General features: G+C 44.5%; 1 protein-coding gene across 3 annotated transcripts in view; it reads left to right on the top strand.

The window, feature by feature from the left end:
• CACNA2D3 (calcium voltage-gated channel auxiliary subunit alpha2delta 3) overlaps positions 1 to 22,074 on the top strand; it is an 863,447-nt gene that overhangs the window by 569,772 nt on the left and 271,601 nt on the right. For all 3 annotated transcript variants that reach the window (XM_044253365.1, XM_044253364.1, XM_044253363.1), the window contains one exon: positions 2,605 to 2,738. In XM_044253365.1, coding sequence (XP_044109300.1) covers positions 2,605 to 2,738 — 134 coding nt within the window. The remainder of the gene's footprint in view (positions 1 to 2,604; positions 2,739 to 22,074) is intronic.

Raw genomic sequence — 22,074 nt, 5'->3', positions numbered from 1 at the left:
GTTTGTAGCTCTGGGGAGAAGCCAGCTTTTCAGAGCTCTGAACATGATAAGCAAGGCCAAATGAGGGTAGTGTCCCAGTTCAGTCTCCTTCCAAATGCATGATTGTGTTTCCTTCCTACTCCCCTCCACCCCCGCCATGTAATGATCCATCTCTCCCATCCTCCTCCTTACATTCATTCCCTTTCTTCTCTTGGCCCCGTGTTAGGAAACCCAAGTCAGGGATTTTTACTGTTGGCTTTGAGCATGAGAATAAAAATGCAGACAAGCAAGAAAATTCCCACCGTCTTCAGTGCCCATTTGGTACAGGATCCTCCATTGGGGTTGCTCCACACTGTGAATGGTTCACCCACGTACCCTGATGGTCCAGAACTTTCAGCTTTCTTTTTCTCCGCTCAACAGGGCAGCACCTGTCTTGGCTTGTCCTTTATGCCTGGGCTGTGGCTCTAAGACCCTTCCTCCAGAGCCTAGATTCGCCTACTAGAGAAGCAATGGAATGTTTTCTTGCTGATTCACACACTGACTGTAGATGCCATGAAGGAAGGATGATAACTACGGATGGTCCCCATCACCCAGCAGTGCTCTTGCAACTTGCCTCCCCTCCCTTGCCTCCCAGAAAGGGGTCTCCTGGAAGCCTTGGGAGAGCCCTGTCCCAGATGGGTGTCCCTCTCTGGGATGCCTGGCTTCAGGGAGATGGGCCCCCTCCCAGGCTACAAACTAGAACAGGCACTCACAGCCTGCTCCTTTGGGGCCCCATTTCCCCTGAGATGGGTGAGGCCCTGGCCCTGGACAGGAGTGACAATGCATGTTAATTAGCACTGTGCAGAGCTGTCATCAGGAAGCCAGAAGCCACATGGTCCCAACCTGGTTTGGGGTTGGCACAGCAAATTCAAACCAGCTGGCCTTTGTTTGGAAATGCCCTGGGAGGGCCCTGCCCCTTTTCTGGACAACAGAAGGGCTGGCATTTCCTTGCCCAGAGCATGCTTTTAGACAGAAGGTTTCACAAACACTGTAGCAAGTGCTGTGTGGTATCTGGCTTCAGGGGCACATGTATCCTTCTCTAGTTTGTTGGCAAGTAGGACACGCCATGAGCTTAGTTATAAGGGTCCTTATGTGAAGGCATAGGGAGGAAACGTGAATTTTGTCCATCCAGTGTTCCCCTTATTAAAATCCTCCCAAAGCTCCCTGACTGATAAAGGAGGTTAAAGTCTAAACTGCTTCCCAAGGTCTTGTGGGACGGGCTGCTCATCCTGATTTACAGCATCTGATTTCCAGCCCCTCTCCCCCAGCTTCCTCCAGCCATTCCGAGCTCTTTTCAGTTTCTAGAGGAAGCGCGACTCTCACCATGGGCCTTTACTCACACTTTGTGGGATATATAGCTCCTCTAGCTACCTGGCCCTCATCCCTTAGGGGTCAGCTGCCCTGACCCTTTCTCAGGGTAGCTGGGTTGGATCGGCTGTCCTTGCTGTGATTTTCAGCATCATATTCATTGTGCTACTTTGCAGTAGTCTGTTTACTCAGACCTGCCAGGCCCCCGGAGGCAGGCGCAGTGCTTACCTTGTTAATCCCTGCTTCTCCAGTGCTGGGCCCCAGGAAACCCTTCCATAAGTGAATGAAAGCGCCTCGCTACCCCACCAGGGATCCAGACCTTGCTCAGTGCATGCCTTCCCTTCTCACATCTCTTAACCCAGGGCGAAGCCAACGGGACCCCGCACGAAAGAGGAACTCAAGATCAAAACGGTGTCCCCATCCGGGAGATGATAGCATGTTTAGGACTTTTAATGTTACTGAGAAACCATGTCAACCCAGCATATTGAAAAGGCAGGTCTGGTAACCACATGAGGGGTGTGAGCTGGAGTTTCCACCTCAAACACACAAAGGGCAAAAGAATTCCGGGGGAGCAAAAGGCGCAGTTGAAGAGACCCCTACGCATGGGTGACCTTCGCTGTTTGATGCCTGATACCTGCGAGAACGTGGGCGAAACCCGTCTCTCATCTGCCTGCGGCATCTTACCTTGCGAGTGGGCGTTGTATCTGCTTCATTGTGTTCTCAAGAACAAATGGGACTAAGCGTATCCACTGTTCAGCAGATTTTGTGCCCCTTCGAGTTAATCATAGCTATTGTTAGGTATTCAAAAAGAGAGAGAGAGAGAGAGAGAGGTGGCCTTTACATTTCGTGGTTCATAGTTTTCCTATTGGAAATAAACACACTGAAGTAAAAAAAAAAAAAAAAAAGTTCCAGGATGGCATGTAAAGAGGAGCCCCCCGCCGTTTCTGCCAGAAAAGGTGTAGATGTATGTGTAAGTGTATGTGTCCACGTGTATGTATTGAAACAAATTTGGGAGGACGTTCTCTAAAGGGTTAGCAAGGGGCTTCCTCGGAGAGGTGGCTTTCTGGTTGACCTTACTATGATTCCTTTTGCCTGATTATATTTTCAGTCCCGTGAACGGGTGACTCATGCAGTGGGTGATGGTAAAGAGGAGATACAATGTTTAAAAAAGATAGGGAAAGAAACAAAAGAAGTTAAACAGAGGCCAAGAAGGCGTGGCATATGCACGTTCTGCCGTTGCCAGTCTTTCTGTTACTAAGCTTGGTTCTCCCTTGGCAGGATTTTTCACTCAGATCTCCACCTTGGCCGACGTGCAGGAAAATGTCATGGAGTACCTACACGTCCTCAGCCGGCCCAAAGTCATCGACCAGGAGCACGACGTGGTATGGACTGAAGCTTACATCGACAGCACTGTGAGTCCTTGGGGGTCGCTGGGGGTGGCCTGAGGGTTGTCCTGTGTTCATTCCAGAAGACAGTGTTAACTTTAAAAACAAAACTGTCAGTTTATTTTTCCTTGCAAAAATGGGTTTATTCAGGAATAGCAGAGAATTGCAATCCAGGACAGGCAAGCTACAGCAAAACCATAGGCAAATCCAACAAACGAAAGAGAGGAATATTTTATGGGAAGAAGGAGAAAGTTGGAAGGAGCTGTTTTGAACAAAAACCCAGTTCAAGAGTTCAAGATGATGATGGTTTCCTGTGGGCCGAGTTGCAAGGGTGCTTGATTTCTTGTAGAAGCTGCAGTGTACATCTTTTCCTGTTGGGGCCTGTACCTGATGCTTCTTTCCCGTTGAACATTCTTCCATTGGGTCTGTACTTGACAGAGCTGCCCACCGGCCTCCCTTCTGGCCTTCACTTTAGTGAGGTTTCCCTTTCCTGATTTTTCCAATGGCATTTCTGTCACTCTTCTTCCATGATAGGGCCCAATGACATTTTCCCTTTGTGGTGCCGTTTGTGTTGGTCTTCTCGACAAGCAAGTTGGGTGAAAAATCACAGTATCAGAATGTAGCTGGCACTTCTGGAAGGAGTTCGGTGGGCAGAGGAAAGTCCCTTTTTTTACCGCGTCTTCTCTAGTTACTTTGCTTTCCTCCTTGTGTCCAGGTTCCGCTGGGACACAAGTCATGATTGTGGTCACGTTAGAGTCCGTCCTCACCCTCTGAGATGCCCGCTCCTGGTGGTGAATCTTGGGGGCTCAGCTTTCGGGAGGGTAACCAAAGCTCGGCTCCAGCAGCAAGCGGGAGCCACGGTAAAGGCCGGCAGGTGCACTTTCTTCCCACAGACAAGCGAGAGTGTGCTCCCGCGGTGCTGATATCCGCACAGCACTGCTGTTGGAAGTCTGGCCATGGGCTCATTCTAACTCCGACTTCCAAGCAAAAGAATCTATTGCTGAATTAGCGTAGAAGTCGCTTTGCCAATCATCCTGCGATGGCTCAATGGCCGGGTTTCTTGTGTGATGTCAGGGTGATTTTTCATAGTGATAATGAGTCTGATGGGAGTGGCGTTTTTCATTTATTGATTGTAAATGTTCTCACGGGGCCTCTCTCCCATCATTTTTGTTGGGATTAACATCACATTAATCACTGTAACCCAGACACAGCTGTCCCCCGGAGTGATCTCAATGGCTGTGGTGGGCCGGCTTTTCTCTTGCTGGGCTTTCTCACTCCGGCTGCAGTTCTGGCAGCTGCAGGCAAACGCACGGCGGGAACAGCATTTGGGAACCCATCTTGGAGGCCACTGCGGCCGCCTGCCCCACCTTGGCCTAAATAAAGGACACGGTGGGACTCCGGAAATAGGAACTGGTCAGTCGCCCTGCATAGAAATGGATGTTAAGCTGAAAAACCCTCTCTGGTTGCCAGGGAGACCTGGGGCTCTCATTTTCACAGTCTGTCCCCAGGCTTGTTTAGAAGCAGGGCAACAAAATAACCATAATTCCTGTGGGCATCAGCTACCAGTCACAGCCATAGCATTGGCATGGGTGGGTTCCCCCTCTTCCTGCGTGTGGCTGAGTAAGGCAGGAAAGGCAGGTAGGAAGAGGGGCAGCAGGACTGGGGTTAAGAACAAAGCGAGCCTGTCACCCAGTGGTTTGTGTGCAAACCCTAAACGACCACTTTGATCAAGCGTTCTATTTGTTTCATCAATTTAAAACCTATAAAACAGAGCGTCTGTGATTAAAACACACCTGGAGAGACAGACAGGTCCCTCTCGACTAGGAGGTCCAAGAAAAAGGATCCAACTGCATAGAGAAATTCAGTAGAGATAACGGTGGCTTCTCCGGTCTGTGGGGTTAGCGTGGTCTTCGTAACAAATGCTTTTGAGAAAACTAGGTAGCCATTTAGAAAAAAATAAAATTAGCTCTATTCATCGGGCCATAGCCAAGAAAGAAATCCGAGTGGATCTGTAAAAAATGAAACCATAGAAGCACTAGAACAAAAACCTCTATGACCTGGATTCAGAGAAAACCTTTCTAACAACGACTCTAAAATCCAGATGCAATGAAAAGACTAATAAATTTGACTACATAAAGGCAAAACAAAATGAAAACCAACTTTATCAGTCAAAATCCACGATAAGCAAAGTCAAAGGCACAGGGTAACATGGGAGGAAATATTGGCAATGCAGAGCACACAGAAACCATTAATAATCTTAATACATAAAGACCTTTTCAAAATTGAGGGCAAAACCTTAGAATTTCTGTAGAAAAAGCAAAAGACATGAGCAGACCATTCACAAAAATAATAAAAATGGCTTTCGACAAATGAAAGATGTATAGCTTCACTCATAGAAAGAGAAGAAAAATGAAAATTATACTCTAGTAAAATACGATTTCACACCTATCAGAGTGGCAAAAATTAGAAGCCTATCCATACACACTATATACTCTGTTGGTAAGGCTATGGGGAAAAGAACACCATAGACACGTGTGGGAAGACGGAATGGGACAATGTCTATGAAGGGCAGTTTGCACGTACGCAGTTTGCATGTCCAGCAACTCCACATGTAGGGATGAACTCTGAAGGTGAATCTCCGACAGTTAGAAAATACAGATGATACAACAGGTCTGCTCATTATGGAAACGCATGTCCTTTCAAAATACTGAAAGTTACCTAAGTACACAAACATAACAGAGAGATCATGATAAAGCTGTGGTATACACACATCATGGATCTTAATGTAAAAGAAGGAATGAGGATGACGTATTGCTCCTGGTTGATGTGGAATGATTTCCAGGATGTATTGCTAAGGAGGGGGAACAAAATGGAAGAGGATTAATAGAATGCCACTTTTTGTATAAGAAAGAAGAGGAACTCAAGATATGCATGTACCTGCTTCTTTTTACGAAAAGGAACACAGCCAGGAGACACCGGAAACCAATAGAATCCCTTACCTATGAGAAGTAGGAGGAAGGACGGAGGAGGAGATAGAGAAGGACGTGGGGCGGCTCTGGGTAGACCTTTTTGAATAGTTTGGACTTTTTGAAAGCAGCTTCATGTTCTATGCATGCAAAAATTAAAATCACTAAGAACAGGGGGAAAAACCCATAGTGAATGCAAACAGAACCAAATGAATCTGATGGCATTTCAGAAGAACTATAAAAATTATCAAGAAAGGGAGAAAAAACAGTGTATATCTTGAATATAACCATGATGCACTATATTAAAGCTCAAACATAGTTCTTTGACTATCCTTAGTCTAGGTGGGAGAGAGGATGGGGAATAATTTTAAACTCCTTTTGGTGTCATTTGGAGTTCTATGGGTCCAGCAATTCTGAATCAGTTTTGCAAGCATGGTAGAATTGAGCAAAGGCATAAATGAGGAAGACAAGGTGCCGACCCATGGGATGAGACTAGGTCAGAGGTGTCAGAATGAAACCCCAACTAGGTCCTTTGAAAGGGCCCAGAAGCAGTGGTGCCCCAGTAACAATGAGCACATCTAGAACCCAGAGCCCAGCTTCTAAAAACATTCCCCACCAACAGAAACCAGGGTTCCTTAGAGAAATTGCTAATTCCAGGGCTTGGGCTGGGAAGGTGCCCCTTCTCTGCCCCCGCCAAAAAACCCCCAAAAACCTGGAATATTTTAACCCACTGAGCCACCCAGGCACCCAAAAACCTTGAATATTTTATGAAACTAAGAAGTGCCAAAAACAACAATGAGGTCATACCAAAGGACACAAGAGTCAGTATGAAGGGGCCCTTACTGGTCAACTCTGGGACAGTAATGGGTTACAGCCTGTGGAATAAAACAGAAATCCATGTGTTCTTACCGATAGTGAGCAGATCAACACATGTCAAAGAGGTGAACTAAAGAGATGATGAGATGAGTGGGCAGGGTTGCAGTTGACAGCAGGCTGCTGACTAGTCAATGGGAGGAGAGTCATGGAAATGGAAAAATCACCACTTTTTAAGCAGTTTGGGAAAGACTGGTTAGGACAAAGGTCATCAGTAGATGCTAAACTAACAGGGAGATTTGGTACAGGGTATTTTCATGGTCTCAAAGATCTTCCCCAAAGATCTTTGACTAGTTCTCAGGGGGAAAAGTAGTGTCTCCACCGTGGAAGAATCCAGTCAAAATCTAGAGTGGGTCCTCAAAATCAGTGTCACGGATGGGAAGCAGATGGGCATGGTATGCTTTTGGAGAAGGACGTGGCCGACTTACAGAGGATTCTGGCTGGGATGCGTAACCTGAAGGTCATGGTGAAGGATGGTCATGGAAGAGGATAAAGCTTGGTATTAATAGGTTGTCTTGCCTTAGATAACGTTAATCACTTGAATCGATTGTTTTAGATTTACTAAATTACATACACACATGCACATGTATGTACGTATGCATGTTTACATTTGTAGGGACGTTTAGAGCTAAGGAGCTCCCATCCCTACTCCACTTTTCCACTAAAGAATTCTCAAGAGCAGAGGCAACATAGAGGTCTGGGAGCAACTCTGGACATGAAGTTTTAGAGAAAATGTCTTTGAACAGCCTTGTGCTTTATCTTCAATACTTGATGAAGTTTACCTTCTGTTCCATAATCATCTTTCCTTACTTTAAAATGAAGTAATGCTTTTAAGTGGTTCGTAATTGAGTAAAAGTGTATGCCAAGATAACAGAGCTCATTTATTCCACCTCTTTGAGAATCCTTTGATAGAAATCCTTTGACATAAAACTAGCCCCCCAGAATCTGTCCTTGAAATGAATGATCACTCAGCACCTCATTTCCACCTTCTGTTGTATCTTTGCAAATAGCCCTGGTAAATAAATCCCCTAGTAGAATGTTCTGAGAGCCCCTTCTCGTCTTGGTGGTGCTGAGAAACCTGCTGGTTGGGGGCGGACTCTGGGGTTTCCCTCCATCTTCTTTCTAGGCCTGTTCAGTGAGGACAGGCAGTTGCTGCTCCAACAGATCCTTCTCTGGCCAGGAAGCAAGAATCTTTCCAAAGTCTTTATCTATAAATAGATAAATGTATGTATATATGTATGTATGTATGTATGTATGCATTTACCTGGGCCTGGATTCTGCCAGGTCAAGGGCAAAAGCCCTCTGTTGTTTCTGCGGGCTTAAAATAGGATTTGTATGCCCACCAACATTGGAACCCCCCCACAACATGAATGGGGGAAGGGATCAGCAATTGCAAATTTATGACCATCTTGACACATTCTGGAAAGTCCCAAGCCAGCATTGCCCTAATGTGTTCCACCTTGAAATAATGAAAGAGACCAAATTTAGAAGCATTTGACATTGGGACTGGTGACCCCATTTTCATAATGTCCTGGTTTAGTGATGTCAGCTTTGGATTTTTTTTTTTATTATTATTGAAGCATTTATAACCTACCTTAGTTTATTAACTGATAGCATTGAATTTAGAGTTAGGGCTGCTTCAGTTTGAATTCCATGTCTATGCCCTACTAGCTATGTGACCATAAGCAAGTCACTTAACTTCTCTGAGTGTTCTTTTCTGTATTTACAAAATGGAGATAAAACCTGCCTTCCAGGGTTGACATTAAGGATTAAATGTCTGCATGGTGAGAGCACAGTAAATAATGCCTGTCACCCTTCCCAACCCTCAGGAAATCGGTGGGAATTTTTCTTCTTGGCTGTGGGGAGTTTTGGAAATCTTCTCCTTTTTTGGGCTGGATTTCGCATGGTGACTACACCATGGCTTATACCACTTTGATACTAGAATCCGGCACTTAGGTATAATGAGTACCTTGGAAGCACTCACTATTTGTCTAGAGATGCGCTTTAGTCCTTTGGAATTCATTTTGCTGTAATCACCTGTTGTGGGCGGGGCACTAAAGTCTGGGGCTGGTACCTAGTGTCCCCAAGAAGGACGGCTGCACCATCCAGGCAGAGCTCCCGTAGCCTCACAGACTGCCCAAGGCAAGGCATACATGGTAGGAGCCCTCTTAACTACCTGCCATGTGAAGGACTTGGTGCCCTCCCTTTGCCTTGACACACTTCGTACCGATTGCCCAAAGCACCCTGGAGGTTGGATCCGGAGGGCCATGCTGGTACCACGAGTTGATGTACACGTACGGCTGTGCCAGGTTGAGGTGTGAACTTACTCAAAGTTAGTTGTCTTCATACTTAGACTTCCCAAGCCTGTTGATGCCCATTGTGATTTTATCATAATTGTATAATTAATTAAATATTATTGAAACCAATAACTTAGGAGTGTTAAAAGAAAGCTGTTACTTCTGGGGATATGTAAATGAATGCATTGGAAAAACTCTAAAGAAAATGGCTAAAAATTTACCAGTATGTTAACTATGGGCAAAGCCTCTGTAAGGCTGGGGAGCACAGCTTTCCATGCATTCAGAAGAAATTAATATTTTGCCTGCCTGCCTTCCTTCCTTCCTTCCTTCTTAACTTCCTTCCTTCCTTTCTTTTTGGTAAGGTTGGTTTACCTAGATTTGTTTGTTCCATCTTAGGTTGATGGGGAATTCTGGTGGCTGGGTTAGTATCTGCTTCTTGTCTTATTGCCTCTTGGTGGCCTCCGGGAGCTGGGAGCTCTGTGGACAATGACCTTACCAAAAGACCCTCAGCTCAGAGTCTTGCAAGGCCACACTGCAGTTCTCTGCAGCTCAGGGACCTTTTCCAGGCTCCTTCAGATTGTTGGCAGAATTCAGTCCCTTGTAATGGTAGGACTGAAGTCCCCATTTTCTTGTGTGCTGTCACCTAGGGATTGCTCTTGGCTCCTAGCACTGAAAGTTCCTGCCACATGGCCAACAGTAGGCAGTCATGCAGGACTGTTTGCTTTCTCCCAGACCAGCAAGAGTGCATCCCTCTAAAGTCTTGCCTGCTTTTGAAAGCTTCTGATTAGGTCAGGCCCACCCGAGATAATCTGTCTTTTAATTAACTCAGTCAAGTGATAGTAATCATGTTAGTGATATCCCATGCTACTCATAGTCAAGGGGAGGGGAGTGTAAGGGTCATGTACCTACTGAGGCAGACATCTTGGGAGCCCTTTTAGAATCCTGCCTATTACAACAGCTTCTGTCCACGCGCTGTGGTCTGAGAGGGAAAGAGAATGCCGGAAGGGAACACAAGCACCACCTCCTGCTCCTTGCCAACTCTCCCTTGAGGGCCAGTCTGAGGGCAGCCATGCCTGTTCAGCATAACAGAGCTGCTTACCGCTGGTGTCTCTAGGAGCCTGCTTCTTTTTGTGACATTGGAGTCTGAAAGTGGCTTTATTTCTGGGCATCAGAAGACTTGTGACCCTGCTGGTGTAAGTCTACCACTGCTAAGGGATTAGGTATTCATCAGTTATCTAGTAAATGTAGAGGCTTGATTCCACAAGCAGGCTTAACATGGTCTGAGCAGCCTTCTTTCTTTTTAATTATCTGGTGGTTAAGGCGAAAGGAATTCCTATTTGCTTGACTCATCAGTCATTATGGCTGAAGATCCAGCAGCAACAAATACAATTATATAATTGATTTAATACTTAAATGAATAGCTTGAAATGATCCTGAGTATGGTACTTTCCCTTTTTATGAATTACATATTGATTCCTACGTTTCTGGGTCTGGGCAAGCTCAAGATAAAAGTTTGTAAAGGCCAAATACAGAGTCTGGCACGTGAGTCAAAGATTGCGTTTCACTAAGCCTGATCTAGACTTGGGACTGACAAAATTTTCCTTTCAGGGCCCATCCTCCCTGCCTATTATCACCAGTCTGATTAAATATTCTGCTTCCTGCCTGGCTGTTCTATTCAATTTGCTTTCCTGGTGAAGCCCAAATAAATGAATTAATGTTAACAACGTTAATTATGTTTAATCTAATAAGATGTCATTATTAATTGACAAAACAGCAAACACCAGAATTCTGAAATTCATGGGCTTCTTATCTGAATACAAGTTGTGTACAGTCATTATCTCTTAGGTGCAGAGCAAAAAATCATTAACAATGGAATTTGTTCCATTTTGTAAGCAAATGGCTTGTGCTTTCCAGTTGGGATTTAATCATCTCTGGAATGCTACCCAGCTTGCTGTGCAGGGTAGAACCTGTATTAAACCAAGGAAGCATCAGCATCCCTGATCAGCCCCTCCAGGGGGGTTTACACAGACCATGGTGATGCGCAGAAGGGAAGCAAAGAAGTCTTTTAGAAACAGTGGGAATGTGACCATTTAAAATAATGAGAATTCATTACCAAGCCCGCTGCCCCTCCCTGTTGCTGGTAATGCAATTCAGAATGCAATTTGCAGGAGCTTTCAAACCAATTTAGTTGCATTTGCAAATTGGACATGTATCCTTCCTCCTCACCCCCCACCAAGTCCAACTTGGAGAAAATGCTTTGCATTTGATGAATTGCACATTTGTTTCGGTTTCCCACCTAGGAATGGTACCTAGGTCGTTTAGGAGTCCTTTGGGTGATTGCTTTAAGGTACAACATCTTACTGCCTAAAAGCAATTACTCAGGGGGTCGAAGCCATCATAAGGAAGTTGTCCGGGCTTGGAAGCTGAATTTACAGTATTTTTCCCAAGACACCGCTGCATATCAAAGAAGTTCAAATCGTCAAAACAAAAGACACACGTATAGAGAAACAAACCATCCTGCTGGGTCGTGGAACAGAGAATGCCATCTGCATTACATGGCATGGAGGAAACTGATTACGTTGGGACCTCTATTTCATAGCAGATGGGTTCATTAAATTTAATAGCCTCCAGAGCCTTTAGAAACCGTGTTAAAAACATGTGGAGCATGCTGTGACACTTCACTTCTGCCCCTACAGTCATTATAACTCTGGCACAGACTATAAATATTATAGTACTTTATTTCCATTGAAACAGATTACTATTATAATTATATGTGTGTGTGTGTGTGTATTTTTTTTTTTGTATTTTTTTTTAATTTTTTTTTTTTTTGCCAGGAGATGGTGACATTAAAGAGAATGTATTCCTGATTTCTGGCACCACTTACATTTATCCAAATATTTTCCTTTTCTATTTGATTCTAGATTCTCTATTAAATAGTGGGGTTTTTTTAGCTCAACTTTTTTTTTTCCTTTGAGTTCATGTTATAAAACTATGAATTGAAAGTATTAAAGTATCTTCAGGAGAGATATTCTAATACATTACGGATGACTGTCAGCTAATAGAAAAGCTTAGGGCTGAAAATGAAAAAAAAATTAGATTCCAGGTTTTTTGTTGTTGTTGTTTTTTTTTAGATTTTTAGATTTATGGTGGTTTCTGCTATTATGGTGTAATAATTTGTAACTGTCTCTAATGAAAGAAAAAAGCCTCTAGAAATAGATAAGACCTTATAGAAATGGATAAGAACATTAAGAATCCTGAATAATCATTTAGCATAATGGATTATTCAGGATTCTTTGTTTACAAGTGACAGCACTCAGTTCAGAGGAGTGAAGGTCAGAATATCTATGTAGTTCTGTGTTGAGGCATGACTAGCTTCGGGAATCACTCCAATGTTATCAACTTCCAATTAATCCTATGAGTTCCTTGATTTCTTGGTTTCGTTCCCAGGCAGGCGGGTTCCCACTCTGTAGCGTGGCAAACATGACCTCAACCACCCACCCGCTTTTATTACTTTAGGCCCTTGATTTCTCCCTTTCTCTTCCAGCACCTGTATCAAATCCATAATAGTCCTCTTAGGCCTGCAGCCCTATACTGAGAGGTGAGGCAGAGCCAACTGATGGAGCTAACTCACAGAGAGGGGAAGAAACCAGTTCCAAAGGTCATTGATACTGGGAGGGCTACAAGGTCACAGTGCCCTCCATAGAGCTTGTTTACAGAACCCAAAACTAACCCATGCCCAAGACGGTGTATTCCATCAGTATGGTATCATGGTACCATGTTTTTAAGCAATAGCACTCTTTATCTAGTGAAATGTTTCCAAGGACACTTGGTGTATGAAGCATACAGAAGCACAGCTACTCTGGTGGATGTGGGGAGTGGGGGCATGGAGCCCCGGTCGCTTGGCCACCTCCAGAATGACTAGGGAAGCTCTGCAGCACTTTTTTGCTTCCCCTTGGCATTGTAGAGGAGCTTAGATAATATTCTCAGTAAACAGTGAGTTAACCTCTGAGAATGGTAAAATGGGATTTTCGGTTCTGGGTTATCTGCTATGCCCTTAAGTTTGTAGCAAGGTAATGGGTTGGGTCCATTTAGGAAAGATGGTTACGGGGATTGGGAGGTTGTGTCCATGATTGTATTAGAAAGCCAAATTGCATGTGCTTCTACCCTCAAGTATCTGTACTTCTTATATTCTCTGGAGACCAGTTTTCTTGGCAACCCTCATTCCTGAAACATGGTCTCCTCCAAGTCCTGCTTAATATGGTGTCCCAATTCAAAGCCAACAGAGATGAACTCAGTGTCTGTGAATCTGAGTTCAGTTCTGAGCAAATTTCGTAATTTACTCTAGCCCACCATCCCACTGAGGTCAGATGTATACCACTTAGCCAATCAGCTGTGGCTGGGGAAGGGTCGTGTGATGGTTACAGGTTAGCCAGGGCTGTGGATCACAGATTCAGTAAGAAAGAGGTATGAGCAGGAGGCAATGACCGGAGTCTAGAGTAGGTGACTTTCTAGACCTCTGTCTCTCTATCCAAGGCTTCTATAAATTGCATCCCTAGCTAGCTTCTAATAATAACTCTTGGGACCGTGGCTTCCTGTTCACTCCAGCTGCTCCAACAAGTATCCCCCAGTCCTCTCCCTGCCTCCTACCTCTTGACATTGCACTTTCTTCATCCACCCATCTGCTACACAGGAGATAGGAATTCCTCTCCCTTGTGCCTTCAGAGAGTGGAGGGAGGTGTTTTGGCCACCACAACTAAATCTGTGCTGGGTTTTTTTCCTCCCTTAATGGCCCAGATATTTGGGCAACTTAGATTCTCAGAGCTGATTCTCATGCTCTGACCTGGTTTAAACTAAAATGAATGCATTCCTTTTATTACCAGCATGAAGAACAATTAAAATAATCCCAAAAAATCAGCCTGTGGTTTGATATCAGCTGCCAGTTTCTCTTCTCTTGCTGTACACAGAATTTTCTCCATGTAAAAGATGTAATTCTTCTACTCTGATTCCATGAGGATTGCTGTGCCAACTATAAATGGATGGTCTGTGAGACCATGGCTCAAAGATACCATAGATGAGAGTGTTTCACCTAACTGGGCTCTTCAGCTGCTTCCACTGAAACATGGCAGAGGACCATTCTTTTGCCTCCGCTTGGCTTTCAAAGATCATTCCTTCCTGGTTTTTCACACCTGCTGTGAGTCATATAGCAACTGGAGGCTCCTTCATCATGATTCTGCTGATGGTATGCACTACTGTTAACTATCCAGACCAAGCAGGGTGCTCAGTGCCTTGAGGGAAATTCTCTCTTGTTCTGAACAAATAAAGGAAAATCAAAGACATGGTTTATTCGGGCAAAAGGAACATGTTTTCAAATCAATTTCCATTGTGTTTACTCAAAAAATCTGGAATATCAACATTTTTGCTGGTTGATGGAAACGATTAAACACTCTTGTAACTGATTTCTCCTGTGAGGTGATGAGACTGACAGTGACCTAAGAGGGAACAGGCACAGGTGTTCATCTCTCTCGTTCTCACTTAGCATCTTTCACCAGTTGTGAAAGATCCTTCCTGTGAGGACGGAGTCAAATAAACTGCTTGTTCATCCGTTTACCTCCAGTGGCCTTCTAAGAAGGGACCCAGGGACAGGACTGGCCTCACACCTTACAAGACCATTTGATAACCTGACCCCTGTTCACCTCTCAGTCTTCCCTTTCAACCTGGCTTTTTTCCATTCAGTCCAGACTCATGTGACCCACAAATTCATAGTCTTAAAGATTTTTTATCATACTTAACCACTGCACATACTCCCTCCACAAGAAGCAGCCTTTTCCTCCCACTGCATCTTGGAGCCTCTGGGCTTATCCCTTGCCTTGACTGTCTCCTTTGCAAAGCGCCCCCTGATCTCCTCAGATCCATCTCCCAGTCTTGAACCAGGCTCTCGTGATATGCTCTTAAAGCATTTAGCACAATCCTAGAATCTTGTGCTATATCAAAAATTCCATTTAAAAAAATTGCATTTTTTTCATCTCACTGAACTATAAACTCCTTGAGGAAATGGATGATATTTGTTCTCTGATATCCTCAGTACAGCACTGGGGACATAGTAGGTGCTCAAGAAAGATTCAGCTGTATGAGTCCCATAGAATCAGACCTCTCAAAGCTGGAAAGCATCTGACAATATCTTTGTTTTCTAGATGTTAGGTAAGAACGGCATCATCTCCAACATTTCATTGAGTATGCTTCACACTTGCTCAAGGCCATGTCTGTTATATAAATGATAAGTGGATTCACCTTCACCGTATGACTGGGATTCTCATTCAGGTACTCAACACCACCAACCCAAGGAACCATTCACCACATACATCAAAGAGGTCTGAAGTCGTGTGTCCATGCTGTGGGGAGCTAGGGTGATGACATTCTGAAATGGAAAGCTGGTTTAATATCAGCCACCACGTTGTTAAGATAAAATCTATCGTAGATTTGCTATATACATTTCTTTGCCACAGAACTCACCTTACTCTTAAAATCAAGGAAAGTTTTTTAAAAGGCTTTGGCACTGTCAGAATCCTATCTGGTTGCTGGGCATGTAATGGGCATTCTTAAAATCCTTAAAAAGAATCCTTTACATTTGTTTTTCATTTCCTGGCTTTCAATGTGCTTTCCTAATATTGCCTCTAAGTATCTTACCATGTGCAACAGAGCCCCACCATTGCTGGCCACTCTCCTCCTTCTCGACACACCAGCCATGCTGCTTACCCTTTTGTTGCTTGAACATCACCAAACTTTCTCCCTCCCTGGGTCTCTTGAACATGCTTCTCCTTCTGGCCTCCCTCTCTGCTCCTTTACTGAGGGAGAGGCTCCTTCCCACTCTCTGTGTCTCTGCCAAAATGTCACCTCCCCTGTACACGTTGGCTTTTATCTCTATTGCCTTCCTTCATAGAAATTATGATCGTTTGTAACTATTACAATTGTTTCAGTTAGGCACTCTGAGATTTTTCCCCCTCTTTAAATATTCTTCTTAGACTGTCTTCCCAGAAATAGCATAAGGACTGGGGCAAAGTCTGTCTTGCAACCTTATATCCTAGTCCTGTGCCTGGCACATAGTACCACACACTCAGTATTAGCTCCGAGACATGAAGTGTCTTGTTCCTCATCACACCAGTCTCTTATGACTACACTCTAGAGCTTGTTTCTCCCTCTCTACACTATATTTCTCCTAAAAAAAAAAAATGTACAATGAGACACCAAGAATTAGGGAAGAAGTAGTCCAGAATATTAGCTACAAAGTGGATGGTGGTGCCAAGGAGAGTTTAAAATACTGTCCCCCAAATACAGCTGTCATATTTGTCAAGTTCAGGTCTGAAGCAGCTGGTTTTTACGAATGCCCGCCTTATTTATTCAGGGACAGTCACTGATTTTTAGATGGAGGAACAGGGAACTTTCAAGAGTGAAGCAGATTTCCGCAATGTTCCCTTTCTCTGCGTGTTGTTAAAAGCAATAGTTTGGGAAAAGGGTTGATTGCTTAAGGCACACTGTTTATACTACATTACTTAGGTCTGATGGAAAAGTTCCTAACGGTGGTTTTCTTGCTAAAGATATGGTCTATGGATGAAGAGTGGAATGTGATTTTTTTGGTAGGGCATCATCGTAATTTAGGTGGACTCCAGAGAAATTTGATATTGGGAGAGGCTGGGAAAAATAGGCCCGTGGAGCTTCTTTAACGTGAGCATTGAATTCTTCATCAAAATACAAATGCTGTCTGCTTTTAATTACCGTCCTTCTTCAGGCCAAGTTAATTACTCTGGGCCAGACTGGAAAGGAAAATTCCCAGAAAGTCTGATATGATAGAATGGTAGTGTGTTTTCTGAAGAAGATGCTGAGAAATTCTTAATGGATTACTCTTTTAGTATCACTTTTGCAACAGAATACTAAGGGAAGGAGAGAGGGGGAAGGAAATTTTAGATTTTCCACAGCTGTTCACCATCATAGCACTTGACAATCTGCTTCTTATTTAGTTTTCTGTTATGTAAAAGCATGGACTTCTCAAGTTAAGAAATATTGATCGCTGCATGACAATACATACATAACAAAACCCGATTGTGTTGAAAAAGCTCACCTTTTAAAGCGAGATCCTCTGACTCTCTTCATTTTGTTATGAACACGTGTGGGTCTCCTTACTTGGGAAAATAATGTGGTTTTGTTAAGCGTAAGTTATTTAAAGGTTAAAATAATCTTAATTTTAACTATTAATATTATTAGGAACAGATTTTCAACCAAGCACAGCTGAAGGCAAACAAGGACACACTTGGAAAAGAAAATAAATGGGTGGCTGGGAATGCAGAGACGCACAGAGAGCTGTGTCTTGGCCACAGTGAGTAGGTTCGCAGCGGCCCTTTGCTATATTGGCAGAACCATACATTTTTGTAAGGTCTGCTGATTTCCCCAGACTTCATGGAATCTAGATCAAGTTTGTCAATTTCGCATTTCTCTTGCGAGGAGAATCCAACCTGGGGCTGAATTGGGAGCACTGAGGGTGTGTGGGCTTCATGGCCCTGGGACCCAGCTGGATGGCTCCTTCTCTGTAGTGTCAGTAAGTAAGAGTCTATTCTCTGGCCATCAGTGCTTTGGGAAGCTTCTGAAGCCAGATGTATGGTTATCTAGTTCATTTACCGAATCCCTAAGCTGAGGGTCAGTCTCTATGCTAGGCAACAGGGTATCATTTTCAGGAAATACGGTTTAAGTCCCTGATGTGAACAATCCAAGCCAATGAGGTCATTTCAGATTATTAGGATTTGTTTGTTTGTTTGTTTTTTAATAGCTATCGGTAGCTTCCCACCTTGAGCGGGAAGGGCCGTATGCCGCCTTTCTCAGGATCTTATTAGCGGGTCACGGTGAAAACACGTCTTAGACAAATTCTGCCATCCACACAAACGTTTATTCGCAGCCTGCCCGAAAGTCAGCTAAGCGTTCTAAAAGCCCAGGGAAGCCGCGGCTCTCTATGCTTTCAGACGTTCCGATGGCATCTTGCATCAGAACAAACATTATTTGAAGGGGTCAGTTAACCCTCTCTTTGGACTCAGGTGACTCAGAAGCCTGCTGAGCCGCGAGGCCTGGCGCAGGATTTCTCAGGATGGAGGCTGCAGAGTTCCCAAAGCCCTCCGTGGGGCTCTGCGGTCTGCTGAACCCATCCGCTTAGAGTGGACACCCGCTCACCACTGAAAAATCCTTTCTATCTCTGAGCAACACCAGAGGGTTTGTCAGTTACAGTAACAATACTGTAACTGACAAACCCTCTGGTGTTGCTCAGAGATACACACCTGTAGCACACGTTGCTTTTTGCTTCATACTAGCCAGAGCCTGGACTCCTGATTAAGGCAGCTGACTGCCTCTTAGACATAGATTAAAATCAGCGTAGGCTTTTATATCCTATCGTCTGTGCTGAAGTCGTTTACAGTAAACTGCCTGCCACTAATAGCGTTGTATATCGGTGACCCTTGAACAATGTGGGGTTAGAGGCACCCACCCCTGTGCCGCCATGAATCCACGTATAACTTTTGACTCCGCAAAACTCTAAGGACTACTGGCCTGCTGTTGACCAGAAGCCTTACTTACAACTTAGTTAACATGTATTTTTTTGTGTTGTATATATTTTGTACTATATTCTCACAGTACAATAAACTAAAGAAAAGAAAATATTAATAGGAAAATCATGAGAAAGAGAAGATACAGGACTCCTGGGTGGCTCAGTCGGTTAAGTGTCTGTCTCTAGCTCAGGTCATGATTCCAGGGTCTTGGGATCGAGTCCCCTATCGGGCTCCCTGATCAGCGGGAAACCTGCTTCTCCCACTGCCTCTGCTGCTCTTCCTGCTTGTGCTCTCTCTCTCTTTCTGACAAATAAACAAACAAAATTTTCTTTAAAAAACGGAAGAGAAGATACATTTATTGTACTCTACTGTATTCATCAAAAATTTCCGTGTATCAGTGGACCCATGTAGCACAAATCCGTGTTGTTCAAGCATCAACTGTTCAATCAAGGTTTCTTCCTTGTGGAATGGGAATAATAATGGTGCTGATCTCAGAGACTGTGAAGATGAAAAAACAAAAAAGATGATGCTGCTTAACATCATGTCAGACACATATCAAGTGCTTCACGTAAACGCTCATCCGTTTTATCTAGACACTCAGAATAGCATTATTTATTCTTCCAGACACAAGGGCTTGTGGAATGAATTCGGCCTTCTTTTTATGTTAGACTTGCCAAATTCTGACACTCTCCAAAAGAAAGGGGATAGAGAAGGTCATGCAGATTTGTCCCTTCCATGCAGCAGAGGGATGTCCCCGAGTTGCTCCTATTCTTTGCAACCACACTTTCTGCTCTAAGTGGTAGATCCACGTATCCTGTTTGGAAGCTCCATTTCATGCTCGGGAATGAGAAAGGGGGGAAAATGTCCACAGATGCCCTTGGCCATCACTGTCGCAGACGTGTGTAGGGCAGCGTCCTAGAGCAGCAACCAGAGTGAGCGTAATTCCGGGGCTGGAGTCAGCCGCCGTCCCGTTCTTGTGCTGTGGCCAGCAGGTGTGAGCCAAGAAGCCTGGGAGGAATGGCTGAGCCGTGAAAGCTCCTGGAGATCTTCGGAAACATCCTTTTCAGTGCCTTTGCTCTTCGGTAGGCCAGGCCTCCCCTGCAGCACAGTGAGGATAATGGGTGCCAGATCCACCCGTGTGGGGCAGTCCCCATGCACCCCACATTGTGCCAAGTGCTTTTGCATCCCCGGCCAGCGAGTCTTATTGCCTCATTCTCTAAAGGAGGAAGGCAAGGCTTAGGGAGGTTGGGAGGAATTTGCCTGAAGAGTTGGGATAATCAGTGGAACAAAAGAACTTCAACCCTCATGTGCCTGCCTGGGTGGGATGCCTGTGCTCTCGATGGGGTGCGGGCAGGTGTCTTGCGTATACGTATGTGCTCTGATGATGGGCGCACGCCCAACGGGGTGTCTTACAGAGTGCCCGAGTCTTTAAAGTGCTTGATGTGAGATTAGAAATGGCCTTTCCATTGCCGTCAGCCTGAGTGACATCGCTTCTCCTGAATTTTGAAAAGCTCATGGTACTTGCTTTGAGATGCAAAGAACCAGAGCCTGACTTGTCCTGAATCGTGTTTCATAGCACTGCAGCATGAGATAGGAAACTTGAAATTTTGCGACATGTGTGTCTCACGTGGCCACTTCTCTGTGCTCTATTAAGCAACAGAAGGAAAAACCCAGCTCATCCTACTTATATTAAAAAAAAAAAGAAACAGCATTCCTGGGCTTAAAATGAGTCCTAACAATTCTATTTGATGGGCTTTTAAATACCCTGGAATTTACATTTTAAATGTGTTACGCATCACAAAAGGATTTCCATAGTGTTATCACAGCAAACACTGTAATCACACCCTATAATTTATATCACTCCAACTGCCTGTTGTCAAAAATCATAATACGCTGTTGCTGATTGGCACACAGCTTCTCTCCTGAAGGAAATTAAGGGTCCTGAATCAAACTCCTTGGGGGCATTTTTGATAACTTTGTATGGAAAGTCTGGCCACCTTGATGGGTAGTCAGGTGAGTCAAGCAGTGGGTTAATAAGAAGATCTAAACCTCAAACACGAAAGTGAACAAGCCAACGTGTCCCCAGGGCAAGCCATCTCAGAGTTCTATGCTTGGATCCCAAGGAATCTGAGCGATCTGGGAGCCCCTGCACTGCCCGGAGCAGCCAGGACCTGTGGCTTCTGCTGGAGGCCTTCCAAGAGAGGGTGCAGTTCACCTTGGGATTCAGAGACCTTGCCCTAGTCCAAACCTTTGCTCCCATTCTGCTTTGGATAGGGCCAGAAGGGAAAGTGGTGACATCCCCAGGCATTTCATTTATGAACTCTGCTTTTTCTTCTCACAAATAACCAACTTCAGTGTTTTTCTTTTTTAAGAATAGAAAGTCAGATTTAACCTCTTCCCTCCATACTCAATCACTGCCAAATGTTCACCTCCAAATCAGAATTCCTCAGGAAAGGTTTGGGGCCATGAGGATGTGAAAGAACAGCCCCCGGTCAGTGCCTGGCATGAAGGGACAGAACAAAATTGCCCTGTGTAAGAAAATAGGACAAATGCAAAAAAAAAAAAAAAAAAAAAGCAGACTTGCTTCCTGAGAGAAGACAGGGAACATCAAGCTTATTAGTAAGAGGGCAGGGGCCTGACCCCAGTGGCACAAAGCAACTGAAGACCTTCACAATGGCAGGGCTAGCTCTTACTGAATTTGATGTTATTTTCTATTCTGCTGCCCATCACATTTGCTCAAAGGCCTCAGAGGAGTAGTGTTGGAGGGCAAGCTGTGGGAAAGTTCCAGTTTTTTACATGTCTACGTTCTTGGAAGGGGACGGAGGGGTGTGCATATAGGGTGATGGGGTCGTCGGCAATGGAATGAGCTCCGCAGGAGCAGAAGATGAGAACCAGTGGTGGCTGGAGACCTGGAGGTCCCATCCTTCCCTAAGATCCCAGCTGCCTCCAACAGAACCATGGGGCTTCCCCTACCATGGGATCAGTCTGGGTCAGGTATATCTAAGTCCTGCTATTCGAATATCTTGACTGAAATGTGTGTTTCTGCCAGAAGCTCCATAGATTACAAAATTCAGAGAAAGGATCAGGCGATAACACTTCTGGGCTTCTCTCTTTTGCAATGTTACAGAATGTTCACTCCTGAGTTTCTCCTATTGAAACAGGGGAGGACTGGTCTAAAACAGGGGGATCTCAAAATCTGACATCTAGCCATGTGTGAATTTCGGGCAGTGTGTGATCCCTCCCACAGAAATGTGTACATGAACAGGTACAATTTTCCATCGTTCCCCACCACTGTTGAGAACCACTAGAATAGATCTCTAAGGTCTGGTCTAGCTATATGGGCCTGTTTTTGTTATGTTTTGTTGTAAACTGCCTCACTCCACTTAAATGGCAAGCAAAATACATTAATCATTTATTGTGGGAACGTTCAGAAGCCAATAAGCCCAAACACAGATCCTGCTTCGCACGTCATAATATACGAAGACGTCATTGACTTAGGAGAGAAATGGGCCTACTGGACACAGTGGTGATGGATACGGAAAAATAGTGACCCCGAAATCCAGCAAACCTTGCCATCTTTTTCTTGGTAAATGAGGCAGCACCTGGGTCACTGGGTTTGAGATGCAAGTCTTACTGATTCTGCTCC

The sequence above is a fragment of the Neovison vison genome, chromosome 6, assembly GCF_020171115.1.
Source record: "Neovison vison isolate M4711 chromosome 6, ASM_NN_V1, whole genome shotgun sequence".
Taxonomy (NCBI): domain Eukaryota; kingdom Metazoa; phylum Chordata; class Mammalia; order Carnivora; family Mustelidae; genus Neogale; species Neogale vison.
The sequence above is the reverse complement of the archived record's forward strand: the minus strand, read 5'-3'. Positions and strand labels throughout refer to the sequence as shown.